General features: G+C 41.7%; 1 protein-coding gene across 1 annotated transcript in view; it reads left to right on the top strand.

Annotated features, from left to right (window-relative positions):
• Window positions 1-318: 318 nt before the first annotated feature.
• Window positions 319-14,239, top strand: part of scfd2 (sec1 family domain containing 2) — a 361,104-nt gene continuing 347,183 nt past the window's right edge. The window contains exons 1-2 of the mRNA XM_078547836.1: window positions 319-1,219; window positions 9,625-9,793. Coding sequence (XP_078403962.1) covers window positions 394-1,219; window positions 9,625-9,793 — 995 coding nt within the window. The 5' untranslated portion in view covers window positions 319-393. The remainder of the gene's footprint in view (window positions 1,220-9,624; window positions 9,794-14,239) is intronic.

Here is a 14,239-nt window from a genome sequence, read left to right as displayed (position 1 = left end):
ATGATTAATTAATTCAACAGTTATTACTAAATTTTTACATTAGTAACCACCAAGTATCATAATTAATGTCACCATCCATTGCACTCAATTGTGCACCTCCTGTGAAAATTCCTTCAGTGGAAGACTGCAGAGGGAAACCTTATCAAGCACCAAATGTTTTAAATCTAATGAACCAAAAATGTTGGCTTAATAATCGATTACATTCCTGAAGCAAGAGTGCAAGAGTTTCAAGGTTTGAACGTCACGGAAACCACGCATGCGCACTAATAATCCCGATGCCGAGGGCGGTCATTGCGTCCAATTCTGTGCATCGTCATCTTTAAGGGACCGGCGTGTCGAAAGTTGCCTGTTGTTGTGACCATAGAGACGGGAGGGCAGCTTTATTGAGAGAGCATGAGTGATGGAGCCGGCACGGGGCCGGGCCTGACCGGCCTTGCCCACCACACCTGGGGGAAGGTGTGCGACAAGGTGAAGAGGGCCGTGGTGTTCATGGACGCGGCGTGCGCCGAGAGCTTGCACTGGGCCGGCGGGATGGACAGGCTGCTCCAGGCTGGGGCCCTGAACGTCAAAGAGTTCAGCAGCTTCGAAGCGGGGGCCCCGGGGCAGGCCAAAGCGGTATTTGTGGTGAGCACTTTGCTGAAGGGACGCACAGCAGACGTGATCCATGACATTGTGAGCCTCAGCTCCTTCCAGTATTGTGTGGTGATCACCGCTGTCAGCCACTCTGTCCACCTGTTTGCCAATAATGTGATGGCCGAACTGGAGCAGGAACTGGTCTTCGAGCAATTCGGGGAGCTGTTGTGCCAGTGGATGGGTAACATGAATTACACCGCCGAAGTCATGCACCTGCCCATATTAATCGCGCCCCTCGCTCCCCACTTTTTCGTCACTGCAGCCTATTCGTCCTTGTTTTCGTTTGTGCCTCAGGATCTGAAATTACTCAACAATACCAGACCTGACAAGAAGAAATTCGGGAGCCTGAACGACGTAGACTTCCAGTCTTTGCCCTTTGAACTTCAAGTACAGATCAGGTCACTCGTTTCGTCCTTGAACTCTATGTTTGAAGTTCTGCAGCTCAAAGAGGAATGTTTTGCAGTTGGACCTACTAGCAGAATAATTGCAGGAGAGCTTGCTAATTACCCACAGGCAAAACACAGAAGGAAAACTGCTCAACATAAGGCATCTATCGTCTTTATAGATCGCACACTTGATCTCTCAGGTACATTATCGATTCATGGATTTTTATTGTTCTGTCACATTTCAGGTTGTGTTGCAATATATTATTTGCAACCCAGAATTAATGCTTGCTGTTACTGGTTGTCATCAACTTTTTAATTGCATATCCACATAACTCTATTGTTAGGAGTATCAATTGAGTGTGGTAATTATGTAGGAAATAGTTAAACTTATGTTAGGGGAAAGTGCAAACCTTATTCCCCAATGTTTCAAGTTGTCTTTTTTCCATTATTTTGCATTGTTTCCCACATTCAATATTACTATATCCCAATGTACTTGGTTACTGTTATGATTTATTTTTAGCATGAAGAGGTTTTGGAAGTTGTCTCTTTTTCTTGTTAAGTCACAAGTAGTCATGGTAAATATTATAGCATTGTTTGCTCCTGTGCACCTACTTAATATTATTAGAAGATATTCGGATGCCCAAATAGTTGATTAGAGACAATGCTCCTTTTGTCACCTTTGTGTGAGACATTAATGTTGCTGCCTTTTGGGAAGAGGAAAGAAAAAGTGCAAGAACAACTTATTTATATAGTACCTTTAATCTAATAAAATGTCCCAAGCAATGTTTTTGCTAAGTTGTAGGGGCAGCTGTTTGGCAAATTGAAAGATAGCATGTAGGACATGACGTGTTCTGGGATAAGCAACACGTGTGCGCAGCAATGCAGATAATGAAAGGGGTCACACACACAGCAACCAGCTTTTAAAGGGATCACTGGTCTCAAGGTACTTCAGAGGAGTATTACAAAACAAAATATGACACTGAGCCATATAAGCGGATTAGGGCAGATGATCAAAAGCTTGGTCATAAAGTTAGGTTTGAAGGAGAGGAGTGTTGTCATGACTCACTGGGGATAGTGCGCTGTAAAATCAAACCCCACTAATCCCCGAGCTGTGACAAATGTGAAAAGTTTGACCAAACTACCAGATTGTCCCAATTCTACCTAACTGTTTGATTTAGGTTAACACAATATGAGCACCGGGTGTGTAAACTTAATAAGTAAATAACTGTTTATTGAACAAACTGTCATTAACCAGTGGCAAAAGCAAGAAACATGAACTGCTAATTTCTAACTCTATAACCTAAGTTCTACCCCTTCTTAAATCCCTATACGCTCACATACAAGACGTATAAGACACACAAAAACATGGATTCTCAAGGTGGAATAAAACAGTTCAATAGCACCAATTCCGGAGTGCAGGATTTTATACAACAAAAACAGAAAATGCTGTAAAAACTCAGCAGGTCTAACAGCATCTGTGGAGAGAAAGACAGAGTTAGCGTTTTGAGTCCATATGACTTTTCTTCAGCTCTGAAGAAGAGTCATATGGACTCGAAATGTTAACTCTGTTTTTTTTCTCTCCACAGATGCTGTTCGACCTGCTGAGTTTTCCCAGCATTTTCTGTTTTTGTTTCAGATTTCAAGCGTTCGCAGTATTTGCTTTTATCACAGGATTTTATGGGTTGATTTTGGTCTTTGTCTTCCAAATTCCTTTCAGTTCTTGTTGATGACACAAGGTGGTCTTCCAGCACTTTCAGTATTTAGTTCACTGGTTGAACACTTGCCTTTCAATGTCTCTAACTGTGATTTTTCCCTTTGCCTTTTGACAGGGGTTTTCAGCGAGAGAGCAGGTTATAGAGGTATGAGAAGAAAAAGCTAGCTGTGGAATTACTGTGATCTTCCACACAGGAGCAAGAGGTTTTAGGTCTTGATCCTTTCAGGATAGGAGCTATTCTGCTGCAGTGCTTCTCACACACAACCTGGTCAGGAGCCAATTAAAACATTGTTGCCGGGCAGCTCCTTTGGTCTAGGACTCCTTTTTGGCTCCATCCTGTCTTTCATGGCACACTTTGTTCCAGGACTACAACATTGTATATATCTCTCATCCTGTTCCAGTGGACATGTCTTTCAACCTGCAGCTTTTGTAATTTTAATCCCCAGTCCAACAGAAAATAAAAAGATATGTTCTTTACAACAGTCCAACAGAAATAAAAAGATGTGTTCCTTACAGTGTCCTAAAGGAGAAAGTGAAGTGGAGAGGTTTAGAGATAGAATTCCAGAGCTTGGCACAGGCAGCTAAAGGCGCAGCCACCAATGTTGGAGCAAATAAAATCGGGGATGTTCAAGAAGCCAGAATTAGAAGACCGCACATGTCTCGGAGGGTTGTGGGGCTCAAGGAGATTATAGAGATAAGGAAGGCTGAGGCCATGGAGAGATTTAAAAGCAAGGATGAGGATTTTAAATTTGAGGTGTTGCTTAACTGGAAGCCATTGTAGGTCAGCGAGCACAGGGGTCATGAATGAACGGGACTTGGTGTGAATAAAGATAAAGACAGCCAGGTTTCGGATGAACTCTGGAGGGTAGAGTGTGGGAGATCAGCCAGGAGCGTGTTAGAATAATTAATTCTTGAGGTTACAAAGGCATGAATGAGGCTTTCAGCAGTGGTTGAGCTGAGGCGGATTGAAGTTGGTCAAAGTTGCCCAAGAGAAAATAGGTGGACCTAGTGATGGTGTGAACATGTGGTTGCAAGCTCATCTCTGGGCCAGATGTCACTCAGTTTGCAAACAATTTAGAATCATAGAATGGTTACTGCACAGAGGAGGCCATTCGGCTTGCTGTGTCTTTGCCGATTCCCTGTAAGAACAACTCTCCAAGCCCCATTCCCCACCTTTTTCCAGCTGTCCTGCATTTGTTTTTTTTTCAGATAATTATCTAATTTTCTTTTGAATGCCTGGATAGAGTCTGTCTTAGAAACATAGAAAATAGAAGCAGGAGTAAGCCATTTGGCCCTTCGAGTCTGCTCCGCCATTCAATATGATCATGGTTGACCTTCTAACTTAACGCCATATTCCTGCGCTCCCCCTGTACTTATTGACGCCTTTAAGAGTCCAGAAATCTTTATTTCCTTCTTAAATATATTCAGTGACTTGGCCTCCACAGCCCTCTGTGGTAGAGAATTCTATAGGTTCACTACCCTTTGAGTGAAGAAGTGTCTCCTCATCTCAGATCTAAATGGTCTACCCTGTATCTTGAGACTGTGACCCCTTGTTCTAGACACCCCAGCCAGAGGAAATAAAATCTCTGCATTCAGTCTGTCTTGCCCTCTCAGAATTTTATATGTTTCAATGAGATCTCCTCTCATTCTTCTAATCTCCAGTGAATACAGGCCTAGTCGGCCCAACCTCTCCTCATACAACAATCCTGCCATCCCAGGAATCAGTCTGGTGAACCTTTGCTGCACTCCTTCTATGGCAAGTCTATCCTTTCTTAGGCAAGGAGATCAGAATTGCACACACCACTCCAGGTGTGGCTCACCAAGGCCCTGTACAGCTGCAGTAAGAAATCCTTGCTCCTGTATTGAAGCCCCCTTGCAATGAAGGCCAACATGGCATTTGCCGCCTTAACTGCTTGCTGCACCTGCATGCTTGCTTTCAGTGATTGGTGTACAAGGACACCCAGGTCCCTTTGTACATCAACGTTTCCCAATCTATCACCATTTAAATAATACTCTGCCATTCTGTTTTTCCTACCAAAGTGGATAACTTCACACTTATCCACGTTATACTGCATCTTCCATGTATTTGCCCACTCACTCAACTTGTCTAAATCTCCTTGAAGCCTTTTAACACCCTCCTCATTGCTCACATTCCCACCAAGTTTCATGTCATCAGCAAAATTGGAAATATTACATTTGGTTCCCTCATTCAAATCATTGATGTGTATTGTGAATAGCTGGGGCCCAAGCACTGATCCCTGTGGTACCCCACTAGTCACCGCCTGCCATTCCAAAAAAGACCCACTTATTCATACTCTCTGTTTCCTGTCCGCTAACCCAATTCTGAATCCATGCCGCTATATTACCCCCAATTCCATGTCTTTTAATTTTGCAAACTAACCTCTTATGTGGGACTTTATCAAAAGCTTTCAGAAAATCCCAATACACCATATCCACTGGTTCTCCCTTATCTATTCTAGTTACATTCTCAAAAGGACTCCAATAGGTTTGTCAAACATTATTTTCCCTTTCATAAATCCATGCTGACTTTGTCCATGCTGTTGATATTTTCCAGTGTCCTGTTATCACAGTCTTGACCACAGTATTAGGCAGTGTATTCCAGATCCTAACCTCATGTTTCCATTGCTTCTTTTGCCAGTCACCTTTAATCGGTGTCCTCTCATTCTCGACCATTCTGCCAATAGGAACAGCTTTTCCTTATCTACTCTGCCTAGAAACCTCATACACTTGCCACAGAAAGGGATAAAGTCGCAGGTGATGGAGCAGAGTTAGTGGCACATACCGAAGACAATACCTTCGGTCTTTCCAGTATTCAAACGGAGGAAATTTCTGCTCATCCAGTACTGTCAGATAAGCAGCCTGACAATTTAAAGACAGTGAAGGGGTCGAGAGAGGTGGTAGTGAGGTAAAACCGGGAATCGTCAGCGTACATGCGGAAATTGATGTTGTGTCTTTGGGTGATGTTGCTTAGAAGCAGCATGTGATTCAGAAATAAGTGAGGTCCAAGGATCGATCTTTGAGTGTGGGAATAGGAAGAGAAGTCATGGATCGCGATTTTCCGATCTAGAATGGATCTAGACATTTGCTGTCCCACCCCGCTGGACAATGGTTGAGAGGTATTGGAGGAGGATGGTGAGATCAACTGTGCTGAAGGTTGAAGACAGGTTGAGAAGGATAGGGGGACACTTTGCCTTTGTCACAGTCACCCAGGATGCCATTTGTGACTTTGAGCCATGTTGGTACTATGGCAGGTGTGGAAACCTGGTGGAGGCATTCAGTTGTGATGACTGGAAAGATGGGTGTGAATTTTGGAGGTGACAACACGTTCAAGGACATTGCAGTGAAAAGGGTGGTTGGAGATGGGATGGTAGTTTGCTAGGGTGGTGGAGTCAAGGGTTCTTTTTTTGCAGAGTGGTGTGATGACAGCATATTCAAAGAAAAAAGGGACAGAACCTGAGGAGAGAGAACTGTGAACAATGTCAGCTAACATGGGAGCTGGGAAGAGATTGGAGAAAGCGAGGAATTAGATAAAGATGCGAGTTCAGAGCTAGGGAAGGGGGAAGTTAAGTCCGCTGGGCTAGGGGAAGGGAGGGAATTGGAAGAGGCAGCTGAAGGGATGATCTCACTCTTGGTGACAAAGAAATCCATGAATTCTTCACACATTGTTGGAGGTGAGGGTGGAGGGACAGGGGAGAGGGATTTAAGAAGATGCTTTGCAGCTGTGAAATGAAGCCAGTGTTTTACTATTCCATTCCAGGATGATCCTGGAATAGTGAGCACTTTTCTGCAGACAAGAACAGGATCGAATAGTGATTTATGTGGTCCAGCCAGATCCAATGGTGAATGACTAAACTAGTTGTGTGCCATATCCATTCAAATCTGTGTACTTTGGACTTAAGGGAGTGGAGTTAAGGGCTACACCAGGTGTGTTGGGGTACAGCCAGGGCTTGAGGGAGTAATAATTTTAATGGGGACTAGGGCATCAATGGTGGAGGAGAGGGTGCGGCTGAACCAGTTGGTAACTGCAGAAATACCGTGGTGAATGGAGGGCCAAAGACTAGACATTTGGGATTTTGAGAGTGCAGTTGTAAATGAATTGGGAAAGAGTTTTATCCAGGGGCTGGCGTGAAGGAAGTGGGGTTTGGAGGGGGAAGTGGATGTGGGTGGGGAGTGATACAAGGAACTGATCAGAGATAGCTGTTTCTGTGATTGATACTATGGGAGTATTGAGACCACGTGACATTGTGAAATTAATTGCATGACCTTGAATGTGGGTTGGGTAGTTTACATGGTTTAAAATTAAGGGAGGATAAGAGGACAATGAACTCAGGAGTGAGAACATGATGAATTGAGATGGAAGTTGAAATCATTTAGGATGAGAAGTTGCTCAGTGCAGAGGGAGGAAACCAGTGAAGATAGCTCATCGAGGAAAATTGGAATGGTACTTGGACAGGTGGCAGAGAACCAGGATTTTACATGAAAGGTGGAACAATATGAGATGTTCAAAGGAACAACCACCAATGTTTTAAAGTCAGCTAAAATAAAATGCTTGTAATTAAGGAAACATCATACAGGTTGAGGGATTATATGTCTAAACTTTTGTAATTTATGCTCTTATAGAAAGATCCTTTCTCGAGGACAATACTAAATTAAATTTCTTTCTTCTAACCCTCATAGATAATTCATAAACAGTACTGCACTGTCTGTAAGGGTAGTGGAAACAGTTTTATTCATAACTTTCAAAAGGAAACTGAATCAACATTCAATAGGGAAAATTTGCAGGGCTACAGGGAAAGGGCAGGGGTCTGGGACTAATTGGATCACACTCTCAGAGCTGGCACAAGACCATTGGGCTTAATTGATGCCTTCCTTGCTGTATCTTTCCATGATTCTAAGAAATGTTTTTAAACTGCTCTGAATTGCATTCTGACACATATGCAAATATTGACATGCTTTTCAGTATCCCTTGTTCCAAATAACCCTGAAGAAAAGCATCAGCAGCCCAAATAAAAATATTAAGCAAAGTCTTAACATTCACACTTCAAAGGCCTCTCTTTTCTTCCACAGATTTTTATTTTTTGTCCAGGTTTCTGAGGCATAAAGGAAAGTGGATAGAATGTAGCATCTTATGAGTTTTTTCCTTGCTAAAAGCTTAAGTTTTCTTGTTGTTAGTACATCCTTCATCTACACTTAATTACTTTTGTCTATATCTATCCTCCTGATTTTGATATCACATCTACCATCTCCTATTATCATTTGCCCTAAATGGACAAACTTATCTAATTGTTCCAGTGTGACACCATCTGCTTCAAACTTCACTCCAGTTTCTTCCAATGTATTCCTTCTGACTAACATTGCTTTTGTCTTTTTGGTGTTCGCACTCAATCCGTATTCTAAACTTCAAGATTTTACTTGATCTATGATATTTTGTAGTAAAAAAAATGAAGGTGTGTAATTAAAAAAAAATCCTAAATTCAGCAAAGCTGCTTCATATTACTCGTCTTTGCACTTTATAAATCTCAAACTCAAGTTTATATTTGCATTTGCATTAACTTGTCTACGTCTTGCTATTTAGTATCCAGTCTAAGTTAGTTTGGTGCCAGTCTCATTGAGAGCTGTTTGCTGCGATCTAATGCATATGTTGCTGACGCACCTGAACTGAAGGAGCAGGCTTCCATTAGGCTATCTGTGACTAGTCTTATTTCTCCCGTCTGAAAAATATGTGTTTGAGGAGAATACTTTAAATAACCCTGCCAACTCCAAAAAAAACCCCGAAAATGTTGGAAATACTCAGCAGATCAGGTGGCATACGTGGAGAAACAGGTTGATGATCTTTTGTTAGTAGTGATACTGCCTGAACTGCTGAGTGTTTCCAGCATTTTCTATTGAGATTTCCAGCACTTGCAGTTTTATTTTTGCTTTCCTTCTAACTCTCTTTTCTTCTATGGGAATCTTTTTTTGGGTATTGGTATATGGAAATGTTGATGTTGTCCATGTTGTTTTTGGACACCATCTAGAACCCAGCTCAGGCAGGTCCCTGAGATATAAGAAACTGGAGTGAAGATTGAAGTGGATGGTCCAATATTGGAACAAGTAGATAAGTTTGTCTATTTAGGGCAATATTTTGGATGCAGAAAGAAACATGAATTTTGCTAACTTGAACGTAAGTAATTTGTACGCTCACGTGAGAATAAATCGCAGTTCCTGATCTTGCATTAGTTGAAACCTGTTTCATGTTTTAATTTTGCTTTAATTTAAGTACCTGTTTAAAAACAGAGATAATTATATAATTGGAATCCTTTGTGTTGATTTAAATCATCTTCTAGAAAACTTGTCCAGCATACAGCAATTAAATAGCTGATGACAATGCATTTTCTTTGAAATGGCAATTAATTGATGCATTTTGTGGAACCTTACGTTCTTACTATTCATGATTAGTTTACAGGCTAAAAATGTATTTGTATACTTAAAAAAAAAATTGTTATTCTTAACTGTTTATTGGACATTACAGCCAAATCTGAGCTTCCTGCCCCCTCAGCATTCTTGAATAACAATGGGAGCACGAATTCTCTCCAAATGTTTACCTATGAATTCTTCGTGTTGTATGCCTCCCTAATAATTAGTCTGGTGGAGCATTGGAGCCCCTTACTGGGTCTTAGAATGTCACCAAGCTTTTTAAGTGCAGTTTTGAAATTCTTGTTCACTTCTTTGGTCCAATGAATTCTCTTATTCTTAGTGATTTCTACAATATTTGACACAGAACCTATACATAAGGAAGATCAGAGTTGTTCTAATACTTCACTATATATACTGTCCCTCGAGAAAACAGATTTAAATGTAAACATACTAAACAGTGTTATTTTTCCACAGGTTCTGTTGCTCATCATGGTGACAATCTAGTTGAGAAAATTCTTAGCATTCTGCCCAGGTTTCCAGGGCTCACCAATGATGTGAAGATTAATATGGTGGATCTAACAGCTATCCAAAATAATGAAGAAACCCAGAATATCATAGCTCCAGGATGCTTATCCCAACCAAAGTAAGGCCTTTTAAAACAAATAGGTATTGGAATGCTATTCTGCAGAAATATTTTTCATGGTTTTACACCAATGGTAAAGTGTTGTTCCTTTAAGGTTTAATATATTCTGGTTAGCAGTGATATTTGATAACCACTTCCATGCCAAACAAAACAGTATCTAGCTTACCAATCTAAGTTATCAAATCAGCATTTCCTATTGCTTCTGATATTGCCTTTTTATTTTTGTATAGTCTAATAAAATGTGTATGAGAGAATTAACAGGGAGTAGCACAATTGAAATATTTTAAACTGCATTTGAAGCTTGTGAAGATATTAATATTAATGCTTTTAATACTTTCTGTGTTTAGTTTGGATGCAGATGAGTTGTTAACGTTTTATACTGGGGAGTGGTGGCAAAGAAAAATGCAGTAAAGGTTGGTTGCACAGTTCAGTAGACAGATAAGTGCAATTCTGACATCCTGAACCATTTTTGATGTTCACAAAAGATATCCCAGAACAAGCAAAAAATGTAAAATATGAATCATGTGAAGGATAAATTATATACATAATAAGAGTTTATGTTTTGTGTGATAAATAAGACTATGCAGGAAGAAAATTTAGACTTGCATAGTTACTGTGAGGATGAAAACAGAGGATATTCCAAATTGAACTGATCATCTTTTAGTTTTTTTGGCTGGGGTGGGTCAGAGTTAATTATTGTTTTCTGCAAGTGAGGGATTTCCTTCCTGAGTCGTTGAGGTAAGTTGGAGGACTGCCTGTGGTGTTAGACTGGCAACTGACTGACTATGTGTGGAATTGAGCTGAATAAATGTGGTTCCAGAAAATTGAATGTGAATATTACCGATTGTTAAAAGTCCAACTGTATTATGAATGCCCATCAGGGATGGTAACCTCCTCATCCCTACCTAGATTGGCCTTTGTGTGCCTTCAGTCAGTTCTACACTGCATATCTCTCAATGGCTCTTGAAATGCTCTAACAAGTTGTTCACTTGTACAAGCAGCAACAACTAGGATAGGCAATAGGTACTGTATTCTCTGGGCCACCAGCATCCTGAGAACAAATAAAGCAATGCATTATTTTCAGCTTTGTCATCCAGTGCCAACATTCTCAGGTTGTATGGTGAGACTGAAGGTTAACTCTGCCATAACTACCATTAGAAAATTACAAAAATTATTCCAGTCTTTAAGAAAAGATGGAACAGTGTCTGAGATCAGCATGATCTGAGTAGTTTCATAACCTGCACTGTGCAGCATTCGTCACTGGACAGCAACCAAGAACAAGAATTTTGATGATTTTCTTATTACTCCTCCATAGCACGGATGTAATATAACCAGCTTTAATTCCCCACTTGCCACCTGGTAAATACCAGCAAATTCAACATGCAATCCCTTGGTTCCTAAGGGTTAGGACCACATTGGTTGTGATTTTATCCACTAAACCATTGAAAGTGATAACTATTACATTTTTATATGCAGCTGCTTTTGCCTCTTTTTGCAATATTTTCTTTGTCATTTATAAGTTGCTTCAGCTGATGATATTAATGTTAAAAGTTGTGGTTTTCAGAGGGCTGGCGTTGGAGCAACATACTGTTCATTTCAATTCCAAAACCTCAATTCAAATCCAGCCCAGACTAATGCAATTAGACTGCCGAAGCTTCTGCGAATTATGAGGCCGCCACACTGGAGAAAATATTCAGGAAAGGATGACCAGTCATTTCAGGTTTAAATCAATTGGGGAAATTGTAGACATTCAATTTGATATGTTAGAAGAAACACATATTATTGAGAATATACTATTTTTAAAGTAATGATAAGGGGAATCTGAGATGGAAGTGGATTAAGTTACAGCACAGAAGCAGATCTTTGGCCAACTTGTCAGTGCTGGCGTTGATACTCCATTGTTTTAATTGTTTTCCTTCCACTTCACTTCATCTAAACCTATCTGCATATCCTTCTTCTGTTCCTTTCCCTCTTGTGCACTTATCCAGCTTCCCCTTGAAGATATCTATGCGAATGCTAATCATCTCAACTACTCTGTGCAGTAGCAAGTTCCACAGTCTAACCACTTTCTGGGTAAAGTAGTTTCTCTTGAAGTGGGCTAATTGTCATAGAATAGAATCATAGAACGGTTACTTTTTAAAAATTCCTTGATGGGATATGGGCTGACCAAGGCCAGCATTTGTTGCCTATCCTAATTGCCCTTGAACTAAGTGACTTGGCCATTTCAGAGGGCAGTTAAGAGTCAATCACATTGTTGTGGGTCTGGAGTCACATGTAGGCCAGTCCAGGTAAGGATGACAGATTTCATGCCCTAAAGGATATGAGTGAATGAGACGGGTTTTTACAACATTCAGTGATAGTTTCATAGTTGCCATTAATGAGACTAGTTTTATATTCCAGATTTTTTATTAATTGAATTAAATTCCACCAGCTGCAGTAGTGGGATTTGAGCCCATGTACCCAGAGCATTAGCCCAGGTCTCTGGATTACTAGTGCAGTGACATTAACACTACACCACCATCTCCCTTTACTGCACAGAAGGAATCCATTCAGCCTTTCATGTCCCTGCTGGCTCTCTGCAGGAGCAGCTCATCTAGCCTTAATCCTCCCGTCTTTCCCCTGATAATTTCTTCTCAGATAATTATCCAATTCCCTTCTGAAAGCCATAATTGAATCTGCCTCCACCACACTCTCAGTAGTCCATTCCAGATTTTAAAAATTCTTTCACGGGATGTAGGCATCGCTGCTGAGGCCTGCATTTATTGCCCATCCCTACTTACCCTTGAGAAGGTGGTGGTGAGCCACCTTTTGAATCGCTGCTGTCCCTGTGGTGTATGTACATCCACAGTGCTATTAGGAAGGGAGTTCTGGGATTTTGACCCAGCAATGGCAATATATTTCCAAGTCAGGATAATGTATGGCTTGGAGGGGAACTTGCAGATGGTGGTGTTCCCCTGCATCTGATGACCTTGTCCTTCTAGGTGGTAGAGGCTGTTTGGAAGGTGCTGTTGAAGGAACCTTGGTGAGTTCCTGCAGTGCATTTTGTAGATGGTACACACTGCTGCTACTGTGCGTTGGTGATGGAGGAAGTGAATGTTAGTAGATCGGGTGCCAATCAAACAAACTACTTTGTCTTGAATGATGTTGAGCTCCTTGTGTTGTTGGAGCTGCACTCATCCAGGCAAGTGGAGAATATTCATCAGACTCCTGACTTGTGCCTTGTAGATGGTGGACAGGCTTTGGGAAGCCTCTGACCTGCTGTTGTAGCCACAGTATTTATATAGCTGGTCCAGTTCAGTTTCTGGTTAATGGTAACCCCCCCAGGACAAAAACAAAAATAAAAATACCTGGAAAAACTCAGCAGGTCTGACAGCATCTGCGGAGAGGAACACAGTTAACGTTTCGAGTCCGTATGACTCTTCAACAGAACTAAGGAAAAATAGAAGAGAGGTGAAATATAAGCTGGTTTAAGGAGGGATGGAACAAGTAGAGCTGGATAGAGGGTCAGTGATAGGTAGAGGCAAAGAAGAGATTGCCAAAGATGTCATAAACAAAAGGACAAAGAGGTGTTGAAGGTGGTGATATTAGCTAAGATATGTGCTAATAGGTGACATTAAGGTTAGAAAGCAGGACGAGCAAGGTACAGATAGCCCTAGTGGGGGTGGGGTGGGGGGAAGGGATTGAAATAGGCTAAAAGGTAGAGATAAAACAATGGATGGAAATACATTTAAAAATAATGGAAATAGTTGGGAAAAGAAAAATATATATAAATTATTGGAAAAAGGGGGATCGGAAAGGGGGTGGGGATGGAGGAGAGAGTTCACGATCTAAAGTTGTTGAACTCAATATTCAGTCCGGAAGGCTGTAAATTGCCTAGTCGGAAGGTGAGGTACTGTTCCTCCAGTTTGCGTTGAGCTTCACTGGAACATGTGGGCATGAGAGCAGGGTGGAGTATTGAAACGGCAAGCAACAGGGAGGTCTGGGTCATGCTTGCGGACAGACCGAAGGTGTTCCGCAAAGCGGTCACCCCGTCTGCGTTTGGTCTCTCCAGTGTAGAGGAAACCGCATTGGGAGCAGCGAATGCAGTAGACTAAATTGAGTGAAGTGCAAGTGAACTGCTGCTTCACATGAAAGGAGTGTTTGGACCTTTGGACGGTGAGGAGAGGGAAAGTAAAGGGGCAGGTGTTGCACCTTCTGCGCTTGCATGGGAAGGTGCCGTGGGAGGGGGTTGAGGTGAAGGGGGTGATGGAGGAGTGGACCAGGGTGTCCCGGAGGGAACGATCCCTGCCGAATGCCGCCGGGGGGGTGAAGGGAAGATGTGTTTGGTGGTGGCATCATGCTGGAGTTGGCAGAAATGGCGGAGGATGATCCTTTGAATGCAGAGGCTGGTGGGGTGATAAGTGAGGACAAGGGGGACCCTATCCTGGTTCTGGGAGGGAGAGGAAG

This window comes from Cetorhinus maximus, chromosome 1, assembly GCF_964194155.1.
Source record: "Cetorhinus maximus chromosome 1, sCetMax3.hap1.1, whole genome shotgun sequence".
NCBI lineage: Eukaryota > Metazoa > Chordata > Chondrichthyes > Lamniformes > Cetorhinidae > Cetorhinus > Cetorhinus maximus.
The sequence above is the reverse complement of the archived record's forward strand: the minus strand, read 5'-3'. Positions and strand labels throughout refer to the sequence as shown.